This window comes from Camelus bactrianus, chromosome 7 (assembly GCF_048773025.1).
Source record: "Camelus bactrianus isolate YW-2024 breed Bactrian camel chromosome 7, ASM4877302v1, whole genome shotgun sequence".
NCBI classification, from domain to species: Eukaryota; Metazoa; Chordata; class Mammalia; order Artiodactyla; family Camelidae; genus Camelus; species Camelus bactrianus.
Window position 1 is genome coordinate 19666112 of NC_133545.1, and position 27419 is coordinate 19693530.

Here is a 27419-nt window from a genome sequence, read left to right on the forward strand (position 1 = left end):
CTGAAAACAACAATAGCAACAAAACAAAGCCAAAACCCAAATCAAATAACCTTCCAGTCAGGCCACTTCACACACCACCCTACAAGGCCCAGCTCAAGCTCCAAGTCCTTTGGGAAGCAACCACCTCAAGCCTCACTAGCCTGTCTTTTCTCTAAATGGTAGATTCCACCTCATTGACTTTTGTCTTCCATTTGAAATTGTCTGTATCAAAGAGGTAGCAATTCCCTGTCCCACCCACTTCCCACACCAAAATATACACACACTATTCCCAGCTTCTCAGGCCTAACATCTGGGAAAGTATGATTTTATTGGGGGAGGGGAGGTATACATTAAAGGATGGCTGCTCTTCCAAATTTCCCCCACAACTGACACACGAATTGATTTTATTTCAGCTCTTTATGTAGGTAAGTCTCACCATGATCATGGACTCAGAATGTCACCTTTAAATCATTTGGTTAACTCTCCACTTTTAACAGATGAGGAAATTGAGGCCCCGGGAGATGAAGTGACTTACCTAATATGTTAGCATGTATTTGTCATTAGTGTTCCACATTTAACAATCACTTCCTCTTCCCTCCCTGCATTTACCAACTAAACTTAAGTTCTTGAGGGCAAGGATCATCACATCTTGTGCATTTTCTACATTCACAGCAGCATTGATGGGTCTTCTCTTGTTTCCCATCCAGGATCAAGAAGGCGCCGGGCACACAGAACGTGCTAAGGGAAGAATGTTTGGATCGAACTGAACCCCTGCAGAATGTGGACTATTTAGAGGCACTGAGTTTGGCCTCTGAGTGAATACCTGCCTTGTGTTGGCCCACTCAGCAGTGGAAGAGCAATGGGCCGAAAGAGATATGCCAAGTGTGTGGTCTTGTTTGCCCGACTACGTTATGAATACCTTCTTATACAGACTTATTTTGTAGCCCACATCACTTTGAACAGTGCTAGTCAGAGTAGACACTCATTAAAAACATTTTAATTGACTGGCTGTCCTCGGATCAAACACCAGATCTTGGTCTGTGCTTCATGCAGTAGCCAGAGTAGCTTCAGCAAAAAGAAAGCAGCAGGCTGTCAGAGGTGGACACCGCTGGGCTGAAGGAGCATTTTTCATGCAGCACTATGCCTTAAATTGGCCTTGAAGACGAGTGTCTGGGATCCTGTGCTGCCTTTTAGATACCAGAGAATCATTTTTGAAAAGTGCTATAATACATATTATAACACATTATTAATTATTAGATAACTTAAGGTAACAGGACTCATCAAAAGGGCACCAACTTTAAGATGTTTAGTGGGGATGCATTTATTTTAGTCTATCCACAATATGTCACCAGCTCCCCTTGGGACTATTTTTAAGACCTCTAGCCTGAGTCAATGATGCAGCTGGTGGCCAGCAATAGATGGAAGTGAGCCATCCTTGGATGGGGTTTGATTCTGGATTTAGGATTGTTGTACCATGCCATAGCGAGTTGACCTACCAACTACATAGCTTGGCTGTTTCTGCTTTTCTTATTTTGGCCCTTACTCTGCCACCCTCATTTTTAAAGGAGAGAGGTCTAGTTGAGGCAGTTCCAGGATCTGACTTAATTTAAGCTAGTTTAACCTCCAGTGAGAAAGCAGGCCATTTATTTTAATCACTAACCCAGTCTTATTGATGAGTATCTTTCACTATGTTCAGGCAGTGAATGGGTTTAATAAGAATCAGTCAAGGAGTCCAAAATACTTTGTTAGTAAATATTGCAACTTTTGCCCCTCTCCTTCTTTTCCCCAAGGGGAACTGGTATCTGGAGAGGGGTAATGGGAAAGTAAGTGAAAATATAGATTATGAGAATAGTTGCCACTGATGATTATTTTTACTACCTTAATTCTAGGTAGGGAAGCTTAGATGTGGTTAGGTACATGAGGAAGCCAGTAATCCAAGTACAATCAGTAAGAATAGGAAATTTAGTTGTGAAGTTCCACTAACTATATTCCTTCTCATGGAATCACTGGCTAATTGTTGGCAAAGGCAGAGCCATTCCCATGTAGAAAAGAATAGGCAGGTAGGCATTCAAAACATTCGGTGGTCTTTAAAGGTATTATGATGGTCCAGTTGCCCAGAAGAATTTGCTTAAGCTGTCTACCAGACCACTGCCTTGAGTGGTCTAAAACCCTTATATTTTTAACTGAGGTATAGTTGATGTACAATATTATAAAATTTCAGGTGTACAACGTGGTGATTCACAATTTTTAAATGTTATATTCTATTTATAGTTATTATAAAGTACTGGCTTTATTCCCTGTGTTGTGCAACATATCCTTGTAGCTTATTTTTCTTATACATAGTAGTTTGTGCCTCTTAATCCCCTACCCCTGTCTTGCCCCTCTCCACTTTCTTCTCCCCATTGGTAACCACTAGTTTGTTCTCTATATCTATGAGTCTGTTTCTTTTTTGTTATATCCCCTAGTTATATTTTTTAGATTCCACATATAAGTAATATTATATAATATTTATTTTTTTCTGTCTGACTTATTTCACTTAGTGTAATACCTCCTAAGTCTATCCATGTTGTTGCAAATGGCAAAATTTCATTCTTTTTTATGGTTGAGTAGTATTCCATTGTATATATATACGACATCTTCTTTATCCATTTACCTGTTGATGGACCCTTACATTGGTTCTATATCTTAGCAATTGTAAATAATGCTGCTATGGACATTGGGGTGCATGGATATTTTTGGCTTAGTATTTCCAGGGTTTTTTTTTTTTTTTTTTTTTTGGATGTATATCCAGGAGTGGAATTGCTAGGTCTTATGGTAGTTCTAATTCTAGTTTTTCTTAGGAACCTCTGTGCTGTTTTCCATAGTGGCTGCACCAATTTACATTCCCACAAACAGTGTATGAGAATGCCATTTTCTCCACATCTTCCTAACATTTGTTGTGTCCTTTTTGATAATAGCCATTCTGACAGGTGTGAGGTGTTAGGTCATTGTGGTTTGAATTTGCATTTCTCAAAACCTCTGTTTTAGAAGAAATCAACTTATCAGTTGTTATCATGTCTCCAAGAGGTCCCACTTACTTAACCCTTGAAACTGAGGTTTTGTTTTCCGCCAGGATTGCAAGCTGAATAATGAGTCCTATTCTTCAGTACCTATGCATATGGAATTAGTGATCGCCCAAACTGGGCTCTTCTAGGTCAGGTCCCCAAACTTTGAAGGAGATTGAGAACATGTAGAAGACCAAGCCTCCGAGTAAGAAAAAAACAACTGGATATTCTGCCTCTTTTTTCAGGTTTCAATATGGCAAATCAAGGACGTCAAGAACTAGCCCAGTTGAACTTGAGAAAGAAACGATTGTTGACAGTGATGAGGTAAGAAAGAGCATTAGCAATTTTCATTTATAATCTTTCTTTGGAATTGCTTTAGAAGCTAGTCTCACAAACTTCCTGTTGAAAAGCAAAAATGTATCCAGATGTATATAAAAAGTAAGGTTAACTTGTCTAATTTTATGAAAGAGAAACAGAGACATAGAAAAGGGAAGAGACAGGGACATATCAGCAATGAATCAGGGTTCAACACCCAGGGACCAGAAATCTGTTTTGGGGCACGGGCGAGTGTTAAACCCTGACTTAGCTAGATTTTGTAGTCGCTTCTTGCAGCAAAACTCCTTGGGTAGCTTGGTTGCTTCCCTAGGTTTATCACATTCAAGTGAATATTCCAGGCCAACTTTTATTTCATCAGCCAGAGATGGTGCAATTCAACATAAAACTAAATACATAGTCCAATTTGGACACTCTTGTGGATTTAGTCAACTGTTGGAGACTAATTTGGAACCCAGAAGAATTGGGGAGTAAAATCATTTTCCCCAGAGACTTACCCTCCTAAAATTAATTTTTTAAAAAACTGTAAAAGAAAAGTTTTCATATCTTCCCTCAAATAAATTGTTCCAAAACTTCTGGGATTTTAAAATATATATATTTCTACGAAGCAGATTTTTCAAATATATTTTTGTTTAAAACAAAGGGACTTCGGTTTTACAAAAGGTAATACAAATTAAATCATTGCATCTTTGGATTTATTCCCTATTTCATCCCACCATCCCCAAAGGAATGTATGGCATGGCTCTGCTGGTCCTCCTTTTAGTCCTCCTCCAACCCCTGGGAATTGCCAACTGCTGGCGTTTTTTCTTGGAGCATAACACCTGTCCTCATCGCACAGTTCTGTCCCATTTTTACTACCTCCCTCTTCTCCATTCACCTTCTCACTGTATTCACCTGTTCAGTGCATGTGCCTTTTCTTCTGAACCCCATCTTACGGTACCACCTCCTTGGGGGGCATGGCTGTCTTTAGAAATGCGTATCCACATACAGGATTGTTCTTCTCTGATTTCTCACTAGGCCAAGCCCAAAGGAGGTAACTCAGAGCTTCTGTCTCCTTGTGTTCTCATCCCCTTGATTCATCCTTATATAACCTAGGGCTAAACTAGAGGCCAGGCAACAACCCTGGGGTCAGCAGAAGGAGATGGAGGAGGCCCAGCAACTCTACCACCAGACTGGATACTCAGGCTGCCAATCACCAGCACAACCACTGGCAGAAAAATGCAAAGTGGCAGCCAAGTGCAACCAAAATTCAGTTACTTTTGCCACATTACTGGAAAAATCATATATCGCACAAATATTCAAAAATGCAAACTACACCATGCCTTCTCCCTTCCTCTGTGTGCCCCCAGCTCAGTAAGCAGTTATCCCCAGGGCTTGCTTCCACTCACAACCCTTAGGTTATTGCCCTTTTGTAACTTGCTTTTCTCCTTAAAGGGTGTCCTCCAGGTTGATTTTCACCTAATTTCCCTCCTCTAGAAATAGAAAGGGCAGAAGAAAGAGGTGTGAGCCCTTGGCATGATTTGTCCCCGTCTGAACTCTGGTGATGCTCTTGCCTGCTTCACCTCCTAACAGCTCTTAGCATTTCACAAAGCTGGGCCACATTTCCACGCATGAGCCTCCCTGTCAGGATGTCTTAGAACCTAGCTCTGCCTCGTTCCAGAAACCCAAGGCACAGGACGTGAAGTTCTTCTCGCTTAATTTAAGTTAGAGATCAGATGTTAGCAAGACTAAGGGAAGGGAAGGAATGGAATATTATTTAGACAAGGTGCCACTTGAAACTACTAATTTTGATTATTGTCTCTAGATTTTTTATGCAGTCGGGCAATCAAAATTTGTTCTGGAGAAACTTCAGCATTACACGGTCCATCCTAATTTGGTAGGTGATAAAAGCACTCCCCCAAGATCTCTAAGAGCAAGTTTCAGCAGCGGTACTGTGATGTGCTGCAGAGTATCCTGAATGCCTCTGAGGGCCACCACCTTCTGTGACTGTGCATCCTCCCCAGACAGGGAAGCAGAGCTGTCCTAGGACACTATGCTGGGAATGGTGATGAGGGAGGTGGGAGAGGCTGGGAAGAAGGTGGACACTGCAGCTGATTTTTTTTAAGTTGAGAAAACATGTTTATAATCAGGAAGCATTCTATTCTCTTCCTCTCCCTTCCTCCCTCTCTAATCCTCTGCCTTCCTCCTACTGATGGAAAAGCAAATTTAGTGGGACTGCCCCTTCCTCCACCACATGTTAAGTGACACGCTGTCTTTTGTGACTGCTTTTCCTTTTTTAACGTGGTGCTATTATGCATAGTAACGTGGTTGTGCCTGTGGAGAAACACTGGTGGGTGGGAAGATGCTGATAAGGGCTGTGTTGCCTGCCCTCTGCGCCCTCCAGGACTCCCTGACAAAGGAGATTTGGTCTCTGGCCATTTCTCCCTTCTGCCTCAGAGCGAATTGTAGAGAAGGCCATTTAGGTTTAACATAGAAACTTCCGCTTGCCCTATTGCGTTGGGCACAATGTTACACTTTTTCACAAGAATTAAGTCATCTTGCTCTTTTTGTTGTGGGAATCTTTCCATCTCATTTCCCCAGCCCCTTGGTCTATTTGTGGGGAATACTCTGAGAAAAGAAAGGGATGGAGAGTTTCAGACATTTTCTTTTAAATTTCAGAGCAGATTTGTCCAGCCCTGCCCAGCCTCTGTCCCTACACCACAGAGGCAAAAGATTAGCCAACTGATTTGTTACTTTTCTCTTGATCTAATCCTTCTGTCTCTCTGGAAACCTTTCTGTCTGCTCAGGCCCAGTACTATGAGCCTATGAAGCCCACTGCGCTGCATAAATTCCTGGCTCGAAACAGGAAAATCCAAAGCTTCATGTTAAAAGTAACAGAGTATGATCAGGATAAGACTTTACTGATTCTGACCAACAACCCACCTCCCTGCCCAACTGACCATCAAGGAAAGGACGACACACCAAAATACTTCTCGAAGGAGTTACTGCTTAAGGTAATGGCACCTGGGGAAATTTCCTGGCACTCTGAGTTAGGACCCTAAAGAATTAGGAGTCAGCTTGAAGAAGGGAGCTGACTTCACATGGAGGATGGAACTCAGGAGCCAACCTCTTCCCTCTTATTCTTTGCGACATGCTTCACCAAACAGACTCTGAGGGCCTGGGAAATACTCAGAATTGGAGTTGTACGATCTTGGGTCATGAAACTTCATTGCATGGAGAAAAGAGGATCTTAATTCAAAATTGTCTCTCCTTGGCCAAAGATATTTAGTTTGTAATTTTAAAAGGGTAAATTAGCCACTGGCTTTCTAGTTGAGTATAGAGTAGCAACAGATACATCAGGAAATGAGGAATAAGGAACAGAAACGAGTACCTAAATGGGAAAGGGGTAAAGGATTATGCTCTACTCCATTGCTTTTGGGTGTCAGAAAGGAAGAGGAACAGAAAATTTACTATCACAGTGGCCAGATGTTTGGGACTCTGTTGTACACAAAAGAAGTTCAAATTCAATTCAATAAACAATTGCTGGAGACATAACTAAGCTAAGAACTAAAATATAAAGATGATTATAGGGCAGTTTCCAACCTGAAAGACTTGGAGTCTAACAGGAGAGACAATCAATAAATGAGATATAAAAAGTAATTATACCAGGATATACAAATAATAGAATATACAGGACACACTAATATACAGTAGTGAAGAGTATCTTTGTTAGGGGAAAGGAAGTAATCAGGGAGGTTTTACGGAGGATGTGACACCTGACGAAAGAATAGGAGAATATTCCAATCAGTGGGAAGGGCAAAGGCATGGAGACTGGAGAAGTGAAGTGCATTTAGGGAGATGTAAGAGAGCAAATGGCATGAGATAGGTATAATCAAACTTGCATTTTAGAAAGAACTTTTTTGGAAGTTGAGAGGAAGATTGTTGTGGAAGAGACAAAAATCAGATTTGTTGTGATGTTACTATAATTGTCAAGGTGAGAGATGCTGAAGAATTGAACTAAATCAACAGCAGAGAAAGTGGAGAAAATCAGTTTAAGAAAACTTTAGGAACCATGGTTTAAAAAAGATCTTGACAAGCTTAAGAGCTGGTGTAATATAACAAGAAGAAATTAAATGAGACAAATGAGAGTGCAAACAAAAAAATCTAATTATACCAGAGATTTGATGCTGGGAGTGGAATTACCCAAGACAGATCCTTACAATAAAATGTGGTCAATTTAGAATTACTATTTTCTCTTTTTTTTTTTTTTCCTTCAGCTAAGATAGCAGGAGATGGTTTATTGTACACGTTACATTCAGCCACAACTAAGAGCAGAACTAGTCCGGAATATCACAGGTCCAGGGCAAAGGACCAAAAGGGCCCATTTTGATATGAGCAAGATGGGTCTCTTAAAGGTGGTCGAGGCGATCAGAATGGCGGTACATGTTCCAGATCCATTGAGACAAGTTCTAGACAGTAGACATGTAGTCCAACAGTATCTATTAGTGTCCCTGGCCTCTGGCTTTCCTTGCTTCTGCTCCTGTGGCTTCCATGGGTGTACAAGTTCAGTTGGACCTCTGCCTTATCTTTCTTCTTTTGAGCTTCAGCCTGCGCATTCGCTTCTTCCTCCAATTCGCTTTCATGGCACGGAGGCTTCTCAGAAGATGGCGCTAAGGCCAAGAGAGGAATTAGTATTTTCTTAGTTGCTAGATGAATAGCAGTGAGAGATTCCTTTCCAAATGGAGGATATAATGCTAATAACCAATGGCGTAGGCTGACAAAGGAGTTAAGGAATTCATTGCCTATAGTCTCTTGGGTCTCAGAATTCGTGCCATTTTAACATAAGTGCGTTGGTTGTTTCTCATGGTAGTGGGTAATATACACTGAGAGAGGAACAAATGCCACACCACAATTGCCTTGCTCCAGGTAGAGCAGGAAATACAAGACTATCATGTAACCTTGGTGCAAAAAGATCTCTCATCCAACAGCTGACACCTTGTGAGCCTTCCAGATCCCATGCGGGACATGATCATATTCATGAGTATATTGTGGTATCAGCTAAATTGCATTAGTAGAGTTAAGGCTCTGATTGTCCAAGACTGGCAGCATGGTCATTTTATGGTGCTATGTGGAATAAATCCAAGAAGATGGACATGCCCAATATCTAGAATGCCTTTTTAATATTTATGCTGCATCCCCTTCTTTTCTTGCTAGACAAAGGTAACAGTCTTTTGTGAGCCTGAGATTATACACAAAAGCAGCATTCTTTTGCTACACCCAGGCATGTGTATAGGAAGAGGGTGGGTTCCAGCAATCAAGCTGAAGAATGGATCAGACATGTCTATCAGAGTAGATGTTATACACACAGCGCCTTCAAAGTGAAAGGGCCCTACCACAGTTTGTGAAGAATAGGACCTAAGAGGTCCTGTTTTGTACAAGTAGACTTAGTTCCCTACTCCTAGCTAGGACCAGAGGAGGACACCAGACCTAGTGAAGCAAAATTCATAGGCTAGTTAATGACCTACAGCGTAGACTGGTATGCCACCAAACCAAAACAAACAGACACCAAAAACCAAACTAAAACCCAAACCAATTCATCTACTAACAACCAAAATCCTGGAGCTAATCAGATTCTTGCTTCCAGGCATCTGAATTGGTAAAGGAAGAGACTGAGGCTGTAGGAATGATAGAAAGGCATATAGAGAGACCATAAAAGAGTCAAACCATTAGGAAGAAGGTGGGGGCAAGTTGAAGTCATTGGGAAGTAGAAATGAATAAGCAGAAGCTATAGGTAGAAAAAAGATATGCAGAAAAGATAAGGAGTGAACACACCAGAGAGAGAAGGAAGCAGACAGGAAGAAAGTCAGAAACCTGTTAATGATTTGATGCTTGAGACTCATACAGTAGTGGTCCTTAGCCAATGCTGCCTTGGATTTCAAGTAGCTTTTTTATTCTCATTTTTCTGCTCTGAGGTCTAGCTCTGCTAAGGTTTCTGTTCTCTTGTGGCCAGATTTTAACCCAAGTCTTAGGTCCTAGGCATATGTGCTGTTGCCATAAAACCCCTATTAGTTGAGGTAACTTGAGTGGATTCCTGTTCCTCAAAACTGGAAGAGCTTAAAGAGTACAAGTACAGAATTAAAAAAACATGGTTCAGCATGGTTCAGTAGTCTTTATTTGTTTTGTGTTGTTTTGTTTTGTTTTTTTATTGAAGTATAGTCAGTTACAATTTGTCAATTTCTGGTGTACAGCGTAATGTCCCAGTCATGCAAATATATACATATATTTGTTTTCGTATTCTTTTTCATTAAAAGTTGTTCAGTATCCTTTAAGAGGTTTTAAAATTCTGAGCGAAAAAGTTCAGTATGTGTCAATTAATTATGACAAAAAAATGTGTCATTAATTGTCGTTCTTTTATTCATTCAACACATATCTATTAAGCACTTACTATGTGCCAGGCAATGTTATGGGGTAGTAAGGATCTATCCGTGACTAAGTCAAAGTTTGCTGGAATGAAGTTTAATTCCAGTGAGGTAGGCAGACAGTCCATAATCAAGCCAACAATCGTACAGATAATGTATAATATGATAAGCGCTCAAAAGCAGGATGAGGGAATAGAGAGTGATGGGTGTGAATGGGGATTTTAGATACCGTATTAGGGAAGGCTCTCAGAAGCAGCAATGATGTTTGAATAGAGACTTTAATGGGATATGTCCTGCAGTTACTACATCTAGCATCTGATTTTCATTTCAGATTGCCACACATTAGGAAAAATATAAATTGCAACTTCCTCAAATGAGTTAAAATGAGAGTTGGAGAAAAGGGAACCCAAAGTCATATCATATGGAAAAAAAGTTCAAAGTGTTGGCAAAGTTGAGCCGGGAAGGGAGAGGAAGCTCAGGAGGAACGTGATAGATTTCTTCAAATTATTTAAGAACACTGGAAGAGATGCTAGATTTGTTCTGTTTGGAGTATAGTGTAGAAGTTCCTGGGAGATAGCAGTCAGCTGATCAAAGGTTAAATACACTGGGTTTTTAGGCATAGGCAGATTGACCACTTGATAGTGTTACTGTAGAGGGGCTAAGAGTGTCAGATGAATGGTTAGACTGGATGACCCTTAAGATCCTTTCTGAAAGATTTTGATTCTATTACTTTAATAATGAGGAAATTATTACCTCACAAAACATCCCATTCTGTGGCCTTTTCACTGCAGATAGAGAATGGCATGTGAATGAGGCAGCCATCTCCAAGGAAGGTGGGTAGAGTCCCATGGGTCTATTTCCCAATTTATTACCAAATGTTTGGTTTCCTAAGAAGTTCACTCGTTGAATCCTTTTCAAAACCTGGTAAATTCCTCTGCCATTCCCTTCAAAGGGCCAGTGGGCAAGCTCAATCAATTATTTGGGAAACTGACCAAGCTTTGGGCAAATCATCTGGATATGAAACAGGTATTAGCCCACTCAGAGAACTGCTTCCTCTTCTTTGGGTTTCTGTGTCCCTACTTCTCTCTCTGACAGGTTTTATTGCATGATTTTAGGGGAACTGGAGCTTAATCCAGGAGTGGAATTCAGCCTGTAAGTCCCAGAGCACTCAGATTACCCCTTACCCCTACACCTAATTTATTCTTCCTTCCTCTGCTGCAGGAAAGTTGTCAGCACAAACCCGCTGAGAACCTACCCCTGATGTCTCAGAAAAAAAAGTTAAGATCTGAGCTGAAACCAATCTTCCCGGTGACACTGTTGGAGGACCCTGCATCCAAGCAAGAACAATGGTTTAGGTGAAGTCCTAGCTCTTTCCTACCTTTTCTTTATTCATATCACTATCTCTTTTCAATACAATTTAACAAACACTTTTTGGGTATAGGGGATATGGACAACCGTATAATAATAAGACAGCTTTCCTACATGACCCCTGACCTCATTTCCACCTTAACAAAAGAGAAACAGCAATGCAAAACTAAGGTTTTTCACGAGAATGATTTTCAAGGTGAAGAGAAGGATTCAAAGGTCTGTGCTTTAAGGGAAACAACAAAAAACTTTCCCTCAGTGTGTGTTAAGGGCTGTAATACAGGAACAATGTGCCATGTATGAGATTTTATTTGAAACTAGTAATAGGAGCAGCCTACACCTGGTGCGGAGAGGAGAGAGAAGATTCTGGAGTTCCTTCACAGATTTACGATGGTAGGTTCTAGAAGCACCCCTTCCGCTGGACAATATAACCACTTGGTACCAATGAACACACTCTAATCCTTTCTGCTCCCCCAGAATCTGAGAATCCAGTGACTGGTTCCATTAACCCCCTACCCTAGGACCTACTAAATGAACTTTCTTTGTTAAGGTTTTCCACGGACAAGGATTTCAAGAGTGAAGGGAAGTATTCAAAGGCGTATGCTTTGAGAAAACAGAAAAAAATGTACCCTCAGCTGAACTTTGCTCCTGTCTGTAAAAGAGACACGAGGAATGACGGTAAGCTTCTCTCTTTCAAAGCAATGGTTTACGAGCTGGAGATGTGAGCAGGAGGGACAGCCCATGGGGATGAGCGGCAAGGGCAAATCAGCATCTCTCTTAGAGGTTCTGGAGACTATTTTTCCTTGTAGCATGGAAGCTGAGAACTGATAGAGGCCCATGTAGTGCTCGGTTTTGGATCCTATTTAAATCCTCAAATTTCAAGAAAGCTCTAGCATGGTGTTCCCCTAACTACATTACCTACCAGTTTATGAGATTTGGTCAATGTGTTATATGCCCTATTATTTACTTAATGTTTTTCTTTAAAACGATTTTTTGGGTACTTGTCCTAACTAATATTATATCACTGACATTATGGGTTTGATACACTAATTACGTTTTTTTTCCTCTGACATCCATTTAATCAAATTCATAAAAATTAGAATAGAAAATGTTTATCTATGTATCACCGAAAACTACCCAGTGGCATGCCTATCACACTTCGAGGAAAGCTGTTCTAGAAAGATCAAAGGATAAGCTGCAAGTCTCAGAGACCCATGAGTCTCTTTGGGGTTGAGGCAGGACATGGGGTGTGAGGGTTTGGGATAAGGTTGTACAGAAGAGGGGGCAACGAGAATGCTCCTCACAAATCATCATTCATTTGGCAACATTTATGGGGCACCTACTAAGTGTTAGATATTTATCAAGCACCAATAATAGCACTTTCAATATGTGAGATCCGTGGATGGGCCAGGTCATGAAGGGCCTTATATATTTGCATAAATAAGGGCTTAGGTTTTATCCAGCAGGTGGTTGGGACTCACTGAAGGATTTCAGAGCACTGAACACACATTTGTGTACTAGAAGTACAATCAATGGGTCCCCAGACTTCACCAGCCTGTGGCTTCAAGATAATGTTCATTTCTTCTATGGGGTTTCTCTCCTCAAGCAATTTCTGAAACTCCCTAAGGTGTACTTACCTGTTCCACAAGGCCATCCGAGTGACTACCAGTCAGCCTCAGTCCAAACAGTCATGGTTCCAGATGTATGAGGTCACATGGTACCATCCCTTACCTGGCTTCTTCAAGCTTCTCTGCTCCTCCTGTACCTATTTGCTGCCCCACCTGATGCCCACCTACTGCCTCTCTTAACTCCCCATATACAGCTAAAACCAAGCTGTGGTATTAAACAACACTTCATAGCTGTGGAGAAAAGTTAAAGGAGGGCAGAGAGTTATTTATCTTGCTTTCAAAGGGGATACTCTTAGGTTCAGCCTCAAACCCGCCTCAGTTCCTTCCTACGTTCCAGCAGGCCCTCAGCACATTACCCGTTCTTATCAGGGAGTCTCCTGGCTTATCTACACTGTCTCTGCCTTGGCTCCCAATTCCCTTGGTGCAAGGAAGGGGATGAGGGTTGCTCCTTCCCCTAAGCCTGTTTATTTTTAGCCCCAGAATAAATAAGTAGGAACATCTATTTCCTTCAAGGGATACTCCACATGGAAAACAAGGTTAGAGCTTTACAAGTCAGATAAGGCAAACATAACAGTACATTTAGTAAAGTCAGAGTTAAATCTTAAATGATACCGTATGCAGACTATCAGCAGTTCAGCTTAAATCCATTCTGAAAGAATTTCTCCCGAATCTAGAATCTAATCTGGATTAGAATTTCTCTGATTTTTTTTCAAGGGCATGATTCAATTTACATTTATAAACAGAACACTTAGTATCTCAGTCTGCAGCATTTATTAGATTTTATGGTGACTTTACAGTTTCCCTCAAGAAAAATGAGAGGATATTTACTTATGTATCTAAAAGACCCATTATTGTGCTTTTCCTAAACAAAGACAATCTACTGTGAAGTCGAAGGTGTCTCCAGTTCAAGCAAAAGAGGACCTAGCAACACCTCCTTCCACCAATAATGTTCCATGTTTACCAGACATCCAAATAAAGATTACATAGAGAATGGTTTGGATGGGGGCCAGGAAGGCTGGTTAAGGAGACTGTCCAAGGAACAAACAGATAGGACCTGAATTAAGGTGACAGCAGTAGGAATAAGAAAACAGATCCAAGGGATATTTACAAGGTATAATGCTTCAAAAAAAGTGGGGAGGGATGGGAGCAAGAAAAACCCACAATGGAGACATCCAAGAATGGGCAGAGTTTGAAAGAGAATTTGGAAAAAGTAATGTTCCTTAGTTACACTCTCAGGAGAACTAAAAATCAACACATATTTTAGGAAGAGGCTACGAGGAATGCGAATATACAATTGATGTAAGTGAACGCATCTTAGTAAGAATTACGTAAGTGTCAAAATGACCGCAGATGGAATCATTTGAAAGGGGTGGTATTAAACAGGGAAGACCCTAAACTGGCAGTGATTTCAATTGCGTGTTGATGAAGGGAAAAGTTATAAAGAAGGCTGGGAGTTGTAGTCCGTGGTCCAAAATCTACCCACTTGCTAAGAGTGAAGACCCGCTTTCCCTGCCCTAGAAGTGGGTCTGTTTTCATGCCTCACATCAAGTGTCCTAAACTCTCGGGAAATTCACATTCACGAAGGTGCCCTGTGCTTTGTTTCAGTCTCCGAGAAGTCAGGGAGCGACTTGCCAACATCCCAGATGATGTGGGAACCATTAACCCTTTCACCACTTCTGAAAGAGAAGCCCACCAGAACCGTGCCAGGAGAGAGCACCTTCCGCAATGGAAGGGCCCAACAGTGGATTATAAAAAAAGCCACTGTCACTAAGTGAAAGTAAACTCATCACGCCTCTCGCCTGGTCTCCAGAGACTGAGCAGCCTGCAGAAGTCGCCATCTAGGGCGTGCCAACCAAATAAAATCACATTCTGCCCGCTCCGGGCGTGGGCTGCCCGGTCGCGAGCAGGGAGGGCCGGGGCTAGCCCCTGGCTGAGACCTGTCGCCGCAGGGGCGTGGCCGTGGGCCTGGGGGCCCTCCACCTGGCCCCGCCTCCGCCCGGCTGGGGGCGTAGGAGAGGGCGTGGTCACGTCCCCTGGGGGTGAGTGCGGCCGCCACGGCCTGGGAGGGCGGGCCTTCTCTCCGAGTGACGGGACGGCAGCCCAACCGGCGCCAGAGCACAGGGCCGGTCTTCCTGAGCCTCTTCCGTTTGCCGGCTGCGGAGCCTGGGACGGTTGCGGTGGGTCTGGGCGCTGGGAAGTCGTCCAAGATGATTAAAAAATTCGACAAGAAGGACGAGGAGTCTGGTACGCGCGGGGCTTTTGACGCCCACCCTCGGCCGCGGGGGCCCCTTCCCCAGCCTGCCGCCACCTGCTCTCGGGGACTGCGGGCCTGGGGGCGTGGGCGCCGGTGTGCCAAGGGGCCGGAGTTGGATCTCGGCCCCTCCTCCGCCCCGCTCCGCTCCAGCCGGGGGCCTGCCCCTAGCCCCTCCCCCGGGCGCCGGAGCCTCCCCTCGGGTCGCGCGCTCCCGCCCCGGCACCCGTGCGCCGCCTCGGGCTGCTCGGCAGCCCCGCCCCCAGCCCCCTCCTCCGGCGCAGTTCCTCGGAGCCGCCTCCGCCCGTTCGTCGCGGGTGGGCTGCCCGCCAAAAAGGGCGGGCACATGGCAGGTGGCAGAGGGAGTGAGTTTGCGCGCGCGAGAGACGGGGGTGGGGCAGGCGTGGGTGGGGGACGCTGGTAGTAGTAGGCCCAGAGGGGGTCTGGGATCGACGGGACAGTGTGTATATGTGAACTTTGTGTTGGCTTGTACCTCCCAATCTTCTTGGGGACCTTTACTCGGTCCTCTTCCCTGGGGCAAGGCTGTTCGTGGTACCTAGCTCATTTAATACTGAAGCATCCGAAAGTGAGATTCATCTTGATACCAGTCTTTGGTCCAGAGCAAATGGGAAGATGCCCAGCCACCTCAAAAAAAACCCCCCAAACCCTCAATGATTGATAGCTGCTTTCACAGTGTGTGGTCGAGGACTGAGTTAGTAAACCTCTGTGGTCCCTTCCAGCTTGAAGATTATATGATTCTCTGATGAACTCTTCTGCCTCGCAATAAATGTTAGAAACACAAAGTAGTGCTTTCCTTTAGGTAAATCCAAAAGACCCTACCACAATCTCATGAATCTTAGTTGTGTGGACATGACAGATATTTGTAACATTCATACAAGAGGACAGGGAAGACACTCATTTCAGGCAGGTTTTCTGCAAAAGAGAAGTACAGGATGTTACAGGTTAGCAATGACAGAACTAGTGCCAGAATCAAATGATTTTAATCACTTTGTATGCATATTAGTAATGATTATGACTGTGATATCCAAGTGGTCACCTCACTTCGGTGAAATTTCCCAAGCATTCAGTACCTTTCTATAGAAAGTAAATAAGTTTGTGTAGGGCAGCTATTAAAGACTTTTTTTTGTTTTGTTTTATAATATAGGTAGTGGCTCCAATCCTTTCCGGCATCTGGAGAAGAGTGCTGTCTTACAGGAGGTATGGCTTAGAAATATAGTGTGTGTTTTCTGTTCCGTTTTACAAGTGGACAGAGAGCCCCTGGAATGCTATGATCCAACATAAGAATTAAAGGATGTAACTGAGTTCCAAGAACGTAGACTTGAGGGAAGAGGAGTAATTTGTCACAGGAGAGTCTAGAGCTTATAGAAATGCAAAAATATGTAGACTCTGTCACATGTTGAGAATTTTAAATAAAATATCAAAAGAGATGTTTAGGGCAAGCTTATTGAAGGAAGTTACAGATAATAAGCTCATTGTATTCAAATGATGTAGGTAAGTATTGTGATTCTTGCTTAATAAAGCCCACAAGTTGAAGTAGAGGTGAGTATAGAATGGAAAATCAGGGCCACATCTAATGATTTATTATATACCATAGTAAACTGAAAACTGTAAGCAACATTATTTGGATACTGTGATTAAAATATATAATAGTCCTTACTTTATTAAAGTTGATTTTTCTGTAATCTGTGATAGAAAAGATAGAAAATATACTGTAAATAGCAGTGTTTTTTGTTTCCACAGGCTCGTATATTCAATGAAACACCCATCAATCCAAGAAGATGTTTGCATATTCTTACAAAGATTCTGTACTTATTGAACCAGGTAGATTATTTTGATTTTCCTCAGACTTGTGTCCTGAAATAGCAATACATAATATGCAGTGAAGTACTTTCTGGAAAGGATAATTATTTATTTTTTTTTAATTTACTTAATTTTAAATCTGTAGTGTTTGATTAACATAATACTATATAAAATTTCTTGAGGACAAGGAGTATGAAATATACTTTTGAGGTACCAAACCAGCTAAGCACATAGTAGATTCTCAATATTGATTTGAATTTAACAAGTATTAGTTAATGTTAAAACATGCTGTTTAGATTTGTTAAGAGGTCTTTATGTCCTTCCAAAAATATATTGCAAAATCTTAGACAAATTCCAAGTGGATATTTTATCCTTTTTGGGGGGTAGATGTAATAATGATGTTTTAAAACTTTGATTTTAATATTCAGATTCTATACAGGCATACCTCATTTTATTGCACTTCGCTTTATTGCTTTTTTTTTTTAAACACAAATTTTAGGTTTGTGGCAACCCTGCATTGTCAGATGATGGTTAGCATTTTTTAGCAATAAAGTATTTTTAAATTAAGGTGTGTACATTTCTTTTAGACATAATGGTATTGCACAAAATAGACTAAAGTATAGTGGAAACATAACTCTTATAGGCATTGGGAAACCAAAAAATTCCTGTGACTTGAATTATAGCAATATATATTGCAATGGTCTGAACCGAACCCACAGTATCTCTGAGGTATGCCTGTATTTATTACCCCTACTCCACCACATAGCAGTATGATTCTGACCTGAACTGTTTTGTGCCTTAATGTTCTTTTCTGTAAATAGGGATTATGATAATACCTGCTTTATAAAGTTGTAGTGATTAATTGAGACAATAAAGGTAAAGCATTGAGAATAATCCTGGACACATAGTAAGCATTCAGGAGTAGATTTCATTCAGTCATTCAGCATTTATATTTATGACATACCTGCTGTGTCCTATGTAGTGTTTCAGGCACTGGGGTTATAGCAGACAAAACCAACAAAAATATTTTTGCCCTCTGGAAGCATAGATCCCACTTGCTCTTATTGTTATTTATTTTATTTTTTCTTGTGTGTGGTTTTATTAATTTATTTTTTGTTCGTTTCTTGTATTTTGTTTTGTTGCTTCAGACTAGAAAATACCATGAGATGTTAGGGCCTTAGAAAATGTGATTTTGTTTCTTAGATTCACACACACACACACACACACACACACAGTGTAGCTTAGGTGGTTTACATGCAGTGCTCAGAAGACTGTGCTTTACACACACACACACACACACACACAGTGTAGCTTAGGTGGTTTACATGCAGTGCTCAGAAGACTGTGGTTTCCAATTTGAATTCCATGAGAATATTTTTACTTTACTATGTTTCATGACTGAAGACGTCATCCAGAGACATAAAATTTTGTAGTTTGCAGATGGAGACTGAGCAACAAGTACATGCTTTTAAATAAAATGTCTGTTCACAAACATATCCTCCTGTGATGTCATATTAGAAACATTTAAGGCAAAGTTACATTGATTTAACTTTTCATAGCACCCATTATATCCAAGTTGGCTAACTCCATTCTGTAAGCAGAGTTTTGAGTAGTTGATGTTGGTTCAGAGAAGCGTATGTTTTTATATTAGCCAATACTGCTTTGATGGGTGTCTCCTGTTGAAACATATGATTATCTTGATGAGGAAATTACTTGCACAGTCTGATAAATAAACACATTCAACTACGTGAACAGATTTGGGAACCTTAGTTTTATTTTTTGCTTAGTTCTTGGTAGTGCTTTACAGAAAAAGACAGGTTTCTATCAGAGTTGACATATGCATATATTCTCTGAGTTTCAAGTGAAAAAGTAGGGACTTAAAGTTTACTAGTATGACCCAAAGTAAATAGACTTCTGTGTATTCAATAAATATGCAAGAAAGAAAAGGAAATCTCTTGCTGATAAGCAGGTTGGGTACTCTGACTTAAGTGACTGTAAACTCTTATTATACTTTGTCTTTAATCCTAAACTTTCAAAGTTTTTCATCAAAATTTACTTATTCTTTTTTTTTTTAATTTGCTTATTCTTATGCCTGTGACAAGTAGATTGAAGACTAGTTCCATTCTTTGTGAGAGTTGAAGTGAAAAGTGATTGAGCCTAATATATAGGATTACTGTTAATGAAGATTACATATTGAAATGGTAATGTTTCAGGTGGTCTGTGATCTGCAGTATTTTGACTATTAATGAAATAAATTATCTAACACCTTGCTACTCAAAAATACGTGGTTCCCAGATGAGCAGCATTTGCATCACTGGGAGCTAGTTAGAAATGGAAAATTTCAGGCCTCATCCCAGAGCCACTGAATCAGAATCGCATTTTGGGAAGATCCTCAGATGATTTATTAAGCACATTAAAATTTTGATCCAAGCATATTTTGAAGGCCTTGAGCCAGTGTCTTGAGATCTATTAGTAGCCCTTTAAGCCACACTTTTATATAGCTAATCTGATTCCTGCCCTTATAGTTGGTTCCTTTTTACCATGTTTTCTGGGATTCCTAACAGATCGTTTTTTACAGTTTAATGTTTATTATGCTCCTATGATATGTCAGGCTTTGCAGTAGGCATTGGATTATAGAAATGTATGAGGTATGATCTCTGCTCTTAGGCAGTGTAACAATAACGTCCTATTCTTACTAGGAACTCAACTTTTTATCATTTTCTACCTCCTTGTAAATCAGCAGTTCTACAGGGAAATTAAACATTTCCTGTTAAAAGATTAGAGACCACTGTTCTAGAACTTTTATAGCATGGTGTGTGATACTGAGTTATTTTAAATAAAGAATGGATAATTGGCTATGTGGGTTTATAAATTAAAAGCAAGAAAAATAGTAAAGAGGCACAATGTTTATAAAGAGATTTTTCTCCTAAGTTCTAAAAGATCTTTGCAGAAACAAAAAGAAATCCTCAATTTTCTTTTCTTTTCTTTTCTTTTCTTTTTTTTTTTTTTTTTTTGAGTTTAAGAAATTGTTTTAAATTCAGTTGTTTTCCTTAGGGGGAACATTTTGGAACTACGGAAGCCACAGAAGCCTTCTTTGCAATGACTCGATTGTTTCAATCTAATGATGTAAGTCCCTTTTTTTTTTTTTTTTTTAATTCTTTTAGGCTAAGAGTGCTCCTTTTATTTGTTTTTCTTGGGAGAGAGCTTAGAGTGTTCCAAATTAGAGAAGGTTGCTTGAAATGTTTAAAATTACCTAAAAATTGTTTCTCTTCTTGAAACTCATAAATGCTCATTAAAAGACATATGAAAAGGAAAGAACTTAAGTATATAGTTGAAAGCTATTCACTCACAGGTCTACAGTGTGATCATGAAAACTGTTAATGTCCAGCTTCTGGCATGGCACTGCACAGGTGGACCAGTGTAGAGGTTAGTGGACATAGCTGCTACACCTCTAAGTTCTTAACGAAGTTCCTGGTGGGCTGGGGGTTGCTGTTGGCCAGCAGGACTGGTAGTTGAGAAGAGCTGGATGCTGAGCAGGAAAAAAGAAGAGTGAGGACAAACTAAAGCTGCCACATCCCTGCATCTGTCTCTCATTATCTTAGACCACACTGACTTTCAAGCATAATGGCTGCTGCTTCATTTCTGTCTTCCACATGTGGCACATACTTCTTTCTAGCCGAGTTCTCACTCAGAACCACACAGAGAAGGGAATTCTGGGATCTGTATTTCTCAGCTTTCTATTAACATAAATTGGACAAGTTGTGTAGTTCTTTTGGTATGTATTGCATATCTTCACAGGCCACACTGTGCCTGACCCCGAGGACTTTCCTGGATTTGAATCTGGTTACGTGTCTAGATGATGAGAAGTTTGGGGATTGGGTCCTTAGGAACATCAGCAGTCCCATGTAAGGCAACTATCTCAGGGGAAGTCATTACACATTCCTCAGACAGGGTATGAAGGACCACTTCTCCTTGCCAAAGAGGCTTGGAGGAATTTAGAGGTTCAAGGTACTCAGCTTCATCAGAATCTACCCATGTGTCTCCATTCCAATTTTCAGGGCCTCTCCTTCTTAATCAAGGTCCTAACTTTAACATAAGATGCCCCACAAAGATGTGAATTGAATTTGCATTGTATTGCATTGTCCACCACCTGCAGGATATGCTTTTTGGAAATTTCAGCCCACGTGCCTCTTTGTGGCTCTGTGATTTCCTCGCTCCAGGTGTCTTGTGGTAGGCCAGAGGTTGCTGTTGCTCAGAGGGCTGGCAGTTAGGAAGAACTGGACGTGCAGCAGGATAAAGGATGCAGAGCAGGAAAGAAACAGTGAGGACAAACTCAAAGCCTCTGGCCAGAAGTTGTATTAAGAGAAGACATGAAATAGTTTTCTAGGAAATGGATTGGGGAAATATAGGATTGTTAGGCAGGACGAATGGCCCCTTCAGGTTAGTGGTCATAATATATTTTTGAGATCTATCCACTTGCTACAAGTATGTTTACTTTATTCCATTTTACTGCTGTATAGAATCCCAGTGTGTGAATATACTATATTCTTATTTATTTATCCATTCTTCCATTGGTAGATGTGTAAGTTGCTTCCACTTTTTTACTGTTACAAATGACATTACACATAATGTTTATGTGCATGTCTTCTTGTGCACGTAATGAGAATTTTTCAGGGGTAGATACCTATAAGTGGAATTTCTGGGTAATGCTAGTTACATGATCTTGTCAAATTGATCTTTAAAGGGTTGTACTAATTTACGCTGATTTACTCCAAATCCTCACCTGCTTCTAATAATAATTTCTTATTATCAGACCTAAATATTTGCCATTCTGAAGAATATGATATGGCATCTCTTTGTGATTTTAATTTGTGTTTAATGTCACTGCTGAAATTGAAACTCTTTTCATATGGTTAGTGGTCATTTTACTTTCCTATTCTGTGAATTGTCTGTTTATATTCTTTGCTTGTTTATATTCCTTCTACTGATTTATAGGTTTAAAATTCTATTTCAGCCTTTAAAAAAAATCATCTTTGAGTGTTTGTTTTTAATTTTTAAAATAAGCTTAAATATGCAACAAAATCCATCAGTTATGTGTACAACTGTGAGTTTTGACCAATGTATAGAGTTATGGAACCATTACCACAGTCATGATAGAGAAACTTTTCATCAGCCTAGAATGCGCCCCCATATTTCTTAGTTGTCTGTCTCCTCCCTCAAACCCTAGCTCCTGGCAATCACTGATCAACTTTCTGACAACATAGTTCTGCATTTTCTAGAATTTCATTTAAATTTGATCACTTAGTATATAGTCTTCTGTGACTTTTATGTCTTGTTTCTTGCACTTAACCTATCTATGGCTTTTGAGACTGATCCAAGTTTTTGTGTGTATCAGTAGTTTGTTCACTTTTATTGTGAGAAGTAGTCCATTGTATGAAGGTAGTCTAATTTATTTATCCATTCACAAATGGCCAGTAGGCACATGAAAAATGCTCAGTATTGCTAATTATCAGAGAAATGCAAATCAAAACTACAATGAGGTATCACCTCACACCAGTCAGAATGGCCATCACTTAAAAGTCCACAAACAATAAATACTGGATAGAGTGTGGAGAAAAGGGAACACTCCTACATTAGTGGTGGGAATGTAGTTTGGTGCAGCCATTATGGAAACAGTATGGAGATTCCTCAAAAGACTAAAAATAGACTTACCATATGGTCCAGCAATCCCATTCTTGTGCACATATCCAGAGGGAACCTTAATTCAAAAGGATACATGTACCCCAATGTTTATAGCAGCACTATTTACAATAGCCAAGGCATAGAAACAACCTAAATGTCCATTGACATATGACTGGGTAAAGAAGCCGTGGTATATTCCTACAATGGAATACTACTCAGTGATGAAAAAGAATAAAATAATGCCATTTGCAGCAACATGGATGGACCTGGAGATTGTCATTCTAAGTGAAGTAAGCCAGAGAGAAAGAAAAGTACCATATGATATCACTTATATGTGGAATCTAATAAAAGACACATGAACTTACTTACAAAACAGAAACAGCCTCACAGACATAGAAAGTAAACTTATGGTTACTGGCGGCAGGGGGTGGGGTGGGAGGTGGGTGGGAAGGGATAAATTGGGAGCTTGAGATTTGCAGATAGTAATTAGTATATATAAAATAGATAAATGACAAGTTTCTACTGTATATTACATGGAACTATATTTAATATCTTGTAGTAATCTACAATGAAAAGAGTATGAAAATGAATATATGTATGTATATGTATGACTGAACTGTTATGCTGTACACCAGAAGTTGACAGAACATTGAAACTACACTTCAATAAAAAGCAAACAATAAAAAACAAACAAAACCCCCAAAACAAGTTAATGGATATTTGAGTTGTTTCCAGTTTATGGATATTATGAACAAAGCTGCTAAAAAATTCAAGTACAAGTCTTTGTGTGGACCTATGTTTTTATTTTCTTTGATTAACATCTAGAAGTAGCATTCTTGGGTTTGTGTATCCTTAATGATGAATGTGTTAAGCCTGTACTAAGCAAATATATGCTTATTTGCCTTCCGTTTTTCTTCTTGGGTGAAGTGTCTGTTCAAAATTTACCTTTTTTTAAAAAATCTGATTGTTTAATCTTCCCTTTATTGAGTTGTAAGTGTTCTTTATATTTTCTGGATGTAAGACCTTCATCAGATAGGTGTTTTAGAAATATTTCCTCCCAGTCTGTGGCTTGCCTGTTCAATTACCCCTGTGCTGTTGTCTCTCTTTTTTTTTTTTTAAGCACAATTTATAGGGTATAGTTTTATGAGTTTTGACAAATGCATACAGTAATATTATCATCACTGCAATCAAAATGTAAAACATTTCCATCATTCCAAAAAGTTCCCTGTTGTATGATCTATACCTCCTATCCTCAGGCCCTGGAGCCACTAATCTATTTTTTTCCCTAATAGTTTTGCCCTTCCAGGAAGTCATAAGAGTGATATCATACTGTATGAAGCCTTTTGAGTCTTCTTCTCAGTCACTTAGCATAACACGTTTGAAGTTTGTCCATGTTACTCTGTTTGTATCAGTTTACTCTTTTTTATTTTATTGTAGTAATTCATTGTATGAATGTACCTCAGTTTGTTTATCTGTTCACCAGCTGAAGGATATTTGGTATGTTCCTATTTTTTGGTGGTTATGAATAAAGTTACTATAAACTTTCATGTACAGGTTCTAGAACATCTAAGTTTTTATTTCTCTTGGGTAAATACCTAGGAATGGAACTGCTGGGTCATATGATAGGTGTATGTATGTTTAACCTTGTAAGAAACTGCCAACCCATTTTCCAAAGTAACCGTACCATTCCCACCATCACTGTATGAAAGTTCTAATAGCTCTGCAGTCTGGCCAGCACTTGATATTGTCTGCTTTTTTGTGTTTTTGGTTTTTTAAAAATTTTAGTATAGGTGTGTAGTGGTATCTCTTTGTAGCTTTAATTTGCATTTTCCTAATGACTAAAGATCTCAAACATCTTTTCATGTGTTTTTTTTTTTTTTGCCTTCTATATATCTCCTATGATGAAGGACCTGTTCATATTTTGTGCCCATTTTTAATAATTTGGTTGTATATTTTCTTATTAATGAGTTTTGAGAGATCTTTCTGTGTTCTGGATACAAGTCCTTTATCAGATATTTCACAGGTAATTTCTCACAGTCATTGCCTTATTTTTTCATTTTCTTAGTCTTTCAAAGAGCAGATGTTTTAATTTTGATAAGGTAGAGTTCATCAGTTTTTTTCTGTTATAGGTTGTGCTTTTGATGTGTATTGTAGAAATCTTTACCTAACCCAGTGTCACAAAGATTTTCTCCTATGCTTTTTACCGTAGGCATTTTGTAGTTTTTGTGTCTTAAAATTACTTTATGATCCATTTTGAGTTTGTTTTTGTACATGATATAAAGTGAAGATTGAATTTCTTTTCATCTCCTTCCTCTTCTTTCACCATCTCCTCCTTTTCCTCCTACTTTATTTTCTTAACATTTTCTACTGGAATAATTGGGTATCAATATGGAGGGAGGAGGAAAGGGAAGAAATGATGATGACTGAGCTATGCTGACACATTGGAACATTCTGTTTTGTTTCATTGATCTGTCTGTCTGTTCTTATTCTGATACGACATTGTCTTGATTACTATAGCTTTACAGTTAGTTTTTATCAAGTAGTGCATGTTTGCCTATTTTATTATTTTTTTCTTTTTCAAAATTGTTTTGACTCTTCTAGGGTCTTTGCATTCCTTTATGTATTTTAAAATCAGCTTGTCCATTTCTACAAAAGCTGCTGGGATTTGATGGTGATTGCACTGACTTTAAATCAATTTGAGGAGAACTGACATTGTAACATTAATTAGTTTTCTGCTCAACAAACATGGTATATATCTCCATTTATTCAGGTTTCTAATTTCTGTCAGCAGTGTTTTAGCTTTCAGCATACAGGTCTTATACATATTTTGTGAAATTTATCCCTAAGGTAGTTAATATTTTTATACTATTGTGTTTGTATTGTTTGTAGGTAGTCTGCAGAAATTAAATTGATTTTTATGTATTGACTTCTGTTCTGTGATCTTGTTAAATTTATTTATTAGTTCTAGGAGTATTTCTAGAGATTCCTTAGGATTTACATTTTCCTTTCCAATCTGTATGCATTTGTTCATCTTATCTTACTGTCTTCTTGCACTATTATACAGTGTGAATAGAAGTGATGGAAGAGGACATCCTTGCTTTGTTCCTGATCTTAGAGGGAAGGTATTTAATCTTTCACCATTAATTATGATGTTAGCTCTAAGTTTTCCATAGGTGACCTTTATTAGGTTGAGGAAGTTCCTTTCTATTCTAGTTTGCTGGGAGATTTTTTAAAAATGGGTATTGAATTTTGTCAGATACTTTTTCTGTGTCCATTGGATTATCATGGTTTTTGCTTTTTAGTATGTTAATATAGTGAGATGCATTTATTTTCCTGGAAAATATAAAATCTTTGTTTTCATTTGTTAAAATTTGTTAAGGATTTTTGAGCGTGTGGTCATGAAGTATATTGATCTATAGTTTTTTCTTGTATTTTTGTTTGGGTTTTGTATTTGGATAATGCTGGCTTTGTAAAATGAATTGAAAAGTGTTTCTTCCTCTTCTGCTTTCTGGAAAATTTTTTGTAGAATCATTATTCATTTTTCCTGAAATGTTTGGGTAGGATTTACTTTTGAAACCATCTTCTTTGTAGGAACGTTTTTGATGATTAACTACTTTAAAAAGAAATAGATATGGTGCTATTCAGATCATGTGTCTTTTTAAGTGATCTCTGGTAGTTTGTGTCTTTCAAGGCATTTGTTCATTTCATTTAAATTGTTGAACTTCATTGGCATAAAACTGTTCATATTTCCTTATTCCTTTAATGTTTGTAGGATCATTAGTGATGTCTCTTTTTTCATTTTGATATTAATAAATTGTTTCTTCTCTCGTTTATTCCTGGGAAGTTTATCTAAAGGTTTATAAATATAATCTCTTCACAGAACTAGCTTTTAGTTTATTGATTTTTATCTGTTGTTTTTCTCTTCTAACCTGTGCATGTAATTGTAGGAAAAAATGCTAAAAAATCAATCCAGAAGAAGGAAAAAGAAACACAGATCAAGCAGGACAAACATGAATTGTATAATAAGATGGTAGATTTAGACCCTGATATAGCATTATCACATTAAATGTAAATGAAGAGCACAGAGAACATTTTCAAAAATTGACTAATACTGAGCCACAAAACAAGACACAACAAATTTCAAGTGAATGAAATTGAATAACTTGTGTTCTCTACACTGGATTAGTGTTAGAAATCAATAATAAAAGAGTAACTAGATAATTCACCATATGTTTTGATATTAAGAATACATTTCTGTTCTGTTTCCAGCCATAATGGAGTAAAGGGGCTAGATTTACCCTTCTGCCATAAATACCTAGAAAATAATATATATAAATGTACATAAATATATATACACACTGATATATATATAATATATATATATTATATAATATATATAAAACAGTTGTTTTCAGACTTAATTAGATTAATAGACACTCTGGGACTGTGATATGAAGAAAAAGAAAAACAAAGTCAGCCCTGGGATTGTACCAGCTCATTGCCCAGAGGCACGTTATAGTTCTTAGGTCAGGGAGAGAATACTGAAAGGAGCCTAACCATCTCTGAGTTGAAAAAACAGAAGGAATTTGGGGAAACCATGAAAGCTCAAATTTGTGGGGCAGAGTACTGGAGAGGAAGGAGGTGGAGGGAGAGGGAAAAAGGGAGGAAAGAAAGAAAAGAGATAGTTCCCAGCCATCTGCTCAGGGTCTGCCCCTGAATCTTTAGATTAAAAACTGATCTGTGCATATGTAAAAGGAAAGCTACCTGAGGCCAAAGAAAAAAATCACCAGGACACAGTGCTAAAAATAGTTCATATTCCCACCAGTGAGAGTGGGAAGACCTTGTCATCTGGTATAGTTCTCAGAAAGGTACTCCTCAGTAATGGGAATGCATTAGCCTTAAAGACTTTAAAAAGCTC

At 39.2% G+C, this 27419-nt stretch overlaps 2 protein-coding genes across 5 annotated transcripts in view; both read left to right on the plus strand.

Moving 5' to 3' along the window:
• The first annotated feature begins 838 nt into the window (after positions 1 to 838).
• On the plus strand, positions 839 to 14522 carry TSGA13 (testis specific 13). The gene is made up of 7 exons (XM_010947676.2): positions 839 to 861; positions 3269 to 3347; positions 5161 to 5232; positions 6143 to 6349; positions 10976 to 11109; positions 11670 to 11797; positions 14353 to 14522. Exons 1-7 carry the CDS (start codon positions 839 to 841, stop codon positions 14520 to 14522), a joined length of 813 nt encoding a protein of 270 aa, XP_010945978.1.
• A 320-nt stretch (positions 14523 to 14842) lies between these two features.
• COPG2 (COPI coat complex subunit gamma 2) overlaps positions 14843 to 27419 on the plus strand; it is a 126269-nt gene continuing 113692 nt past the window's right edge. For 2 of the 4 annotated variants that reach the window (XM_045511056.2, XM_074367055.1), the window contains exons 1-4: positions 14843 to 14991; positions 16164 to 16216; positions 16760 to 16840; positions 19874 to 19945. In XM_045511056.2, the coding sequence (XP_045367012.1) occupies positions 14955 to 14991; positions 16164 to 16216; positions 16760 to 16840; positions 19874 to 19945 (243 nt within the window). In that variant the 5' untranslated portion in view covers positions 14843 to 14954. Of the gene's footprint in view, positions 14992 to 15274; positions 15364 to 16163; positions 16217 to 16759; positions 16841 to 19873; positions 19946 to 27419 lie in introns of those variants that run through there. The other 2 variants (XM_010947528.3, XM_074367054.1) reach the window with 2 other exon arrangements.

Bases quoted from the DNA above. Each gene is read 5' to 3' on its own strand.
- TSGA13 (XM_010947676.2), top strand. From the start codon at position 839: ATGGGCCGAAAGAGATATGCCAA. The intron at 5,233-6,142 runs GTAGGTGATAAA...CTGTCTGCTCAG, and splicing joins ACACGGTCCATCCTAATTTG to GCCCAGTACTATGAGCCTAT. The intron at 6,350-10,975 runs GTAATGGCACCT...CCTCTGCTGCAG, and splicing joins CGAAGGAGTTACTGCTTAAG to GAAAGTTGTCAGCACAAACC.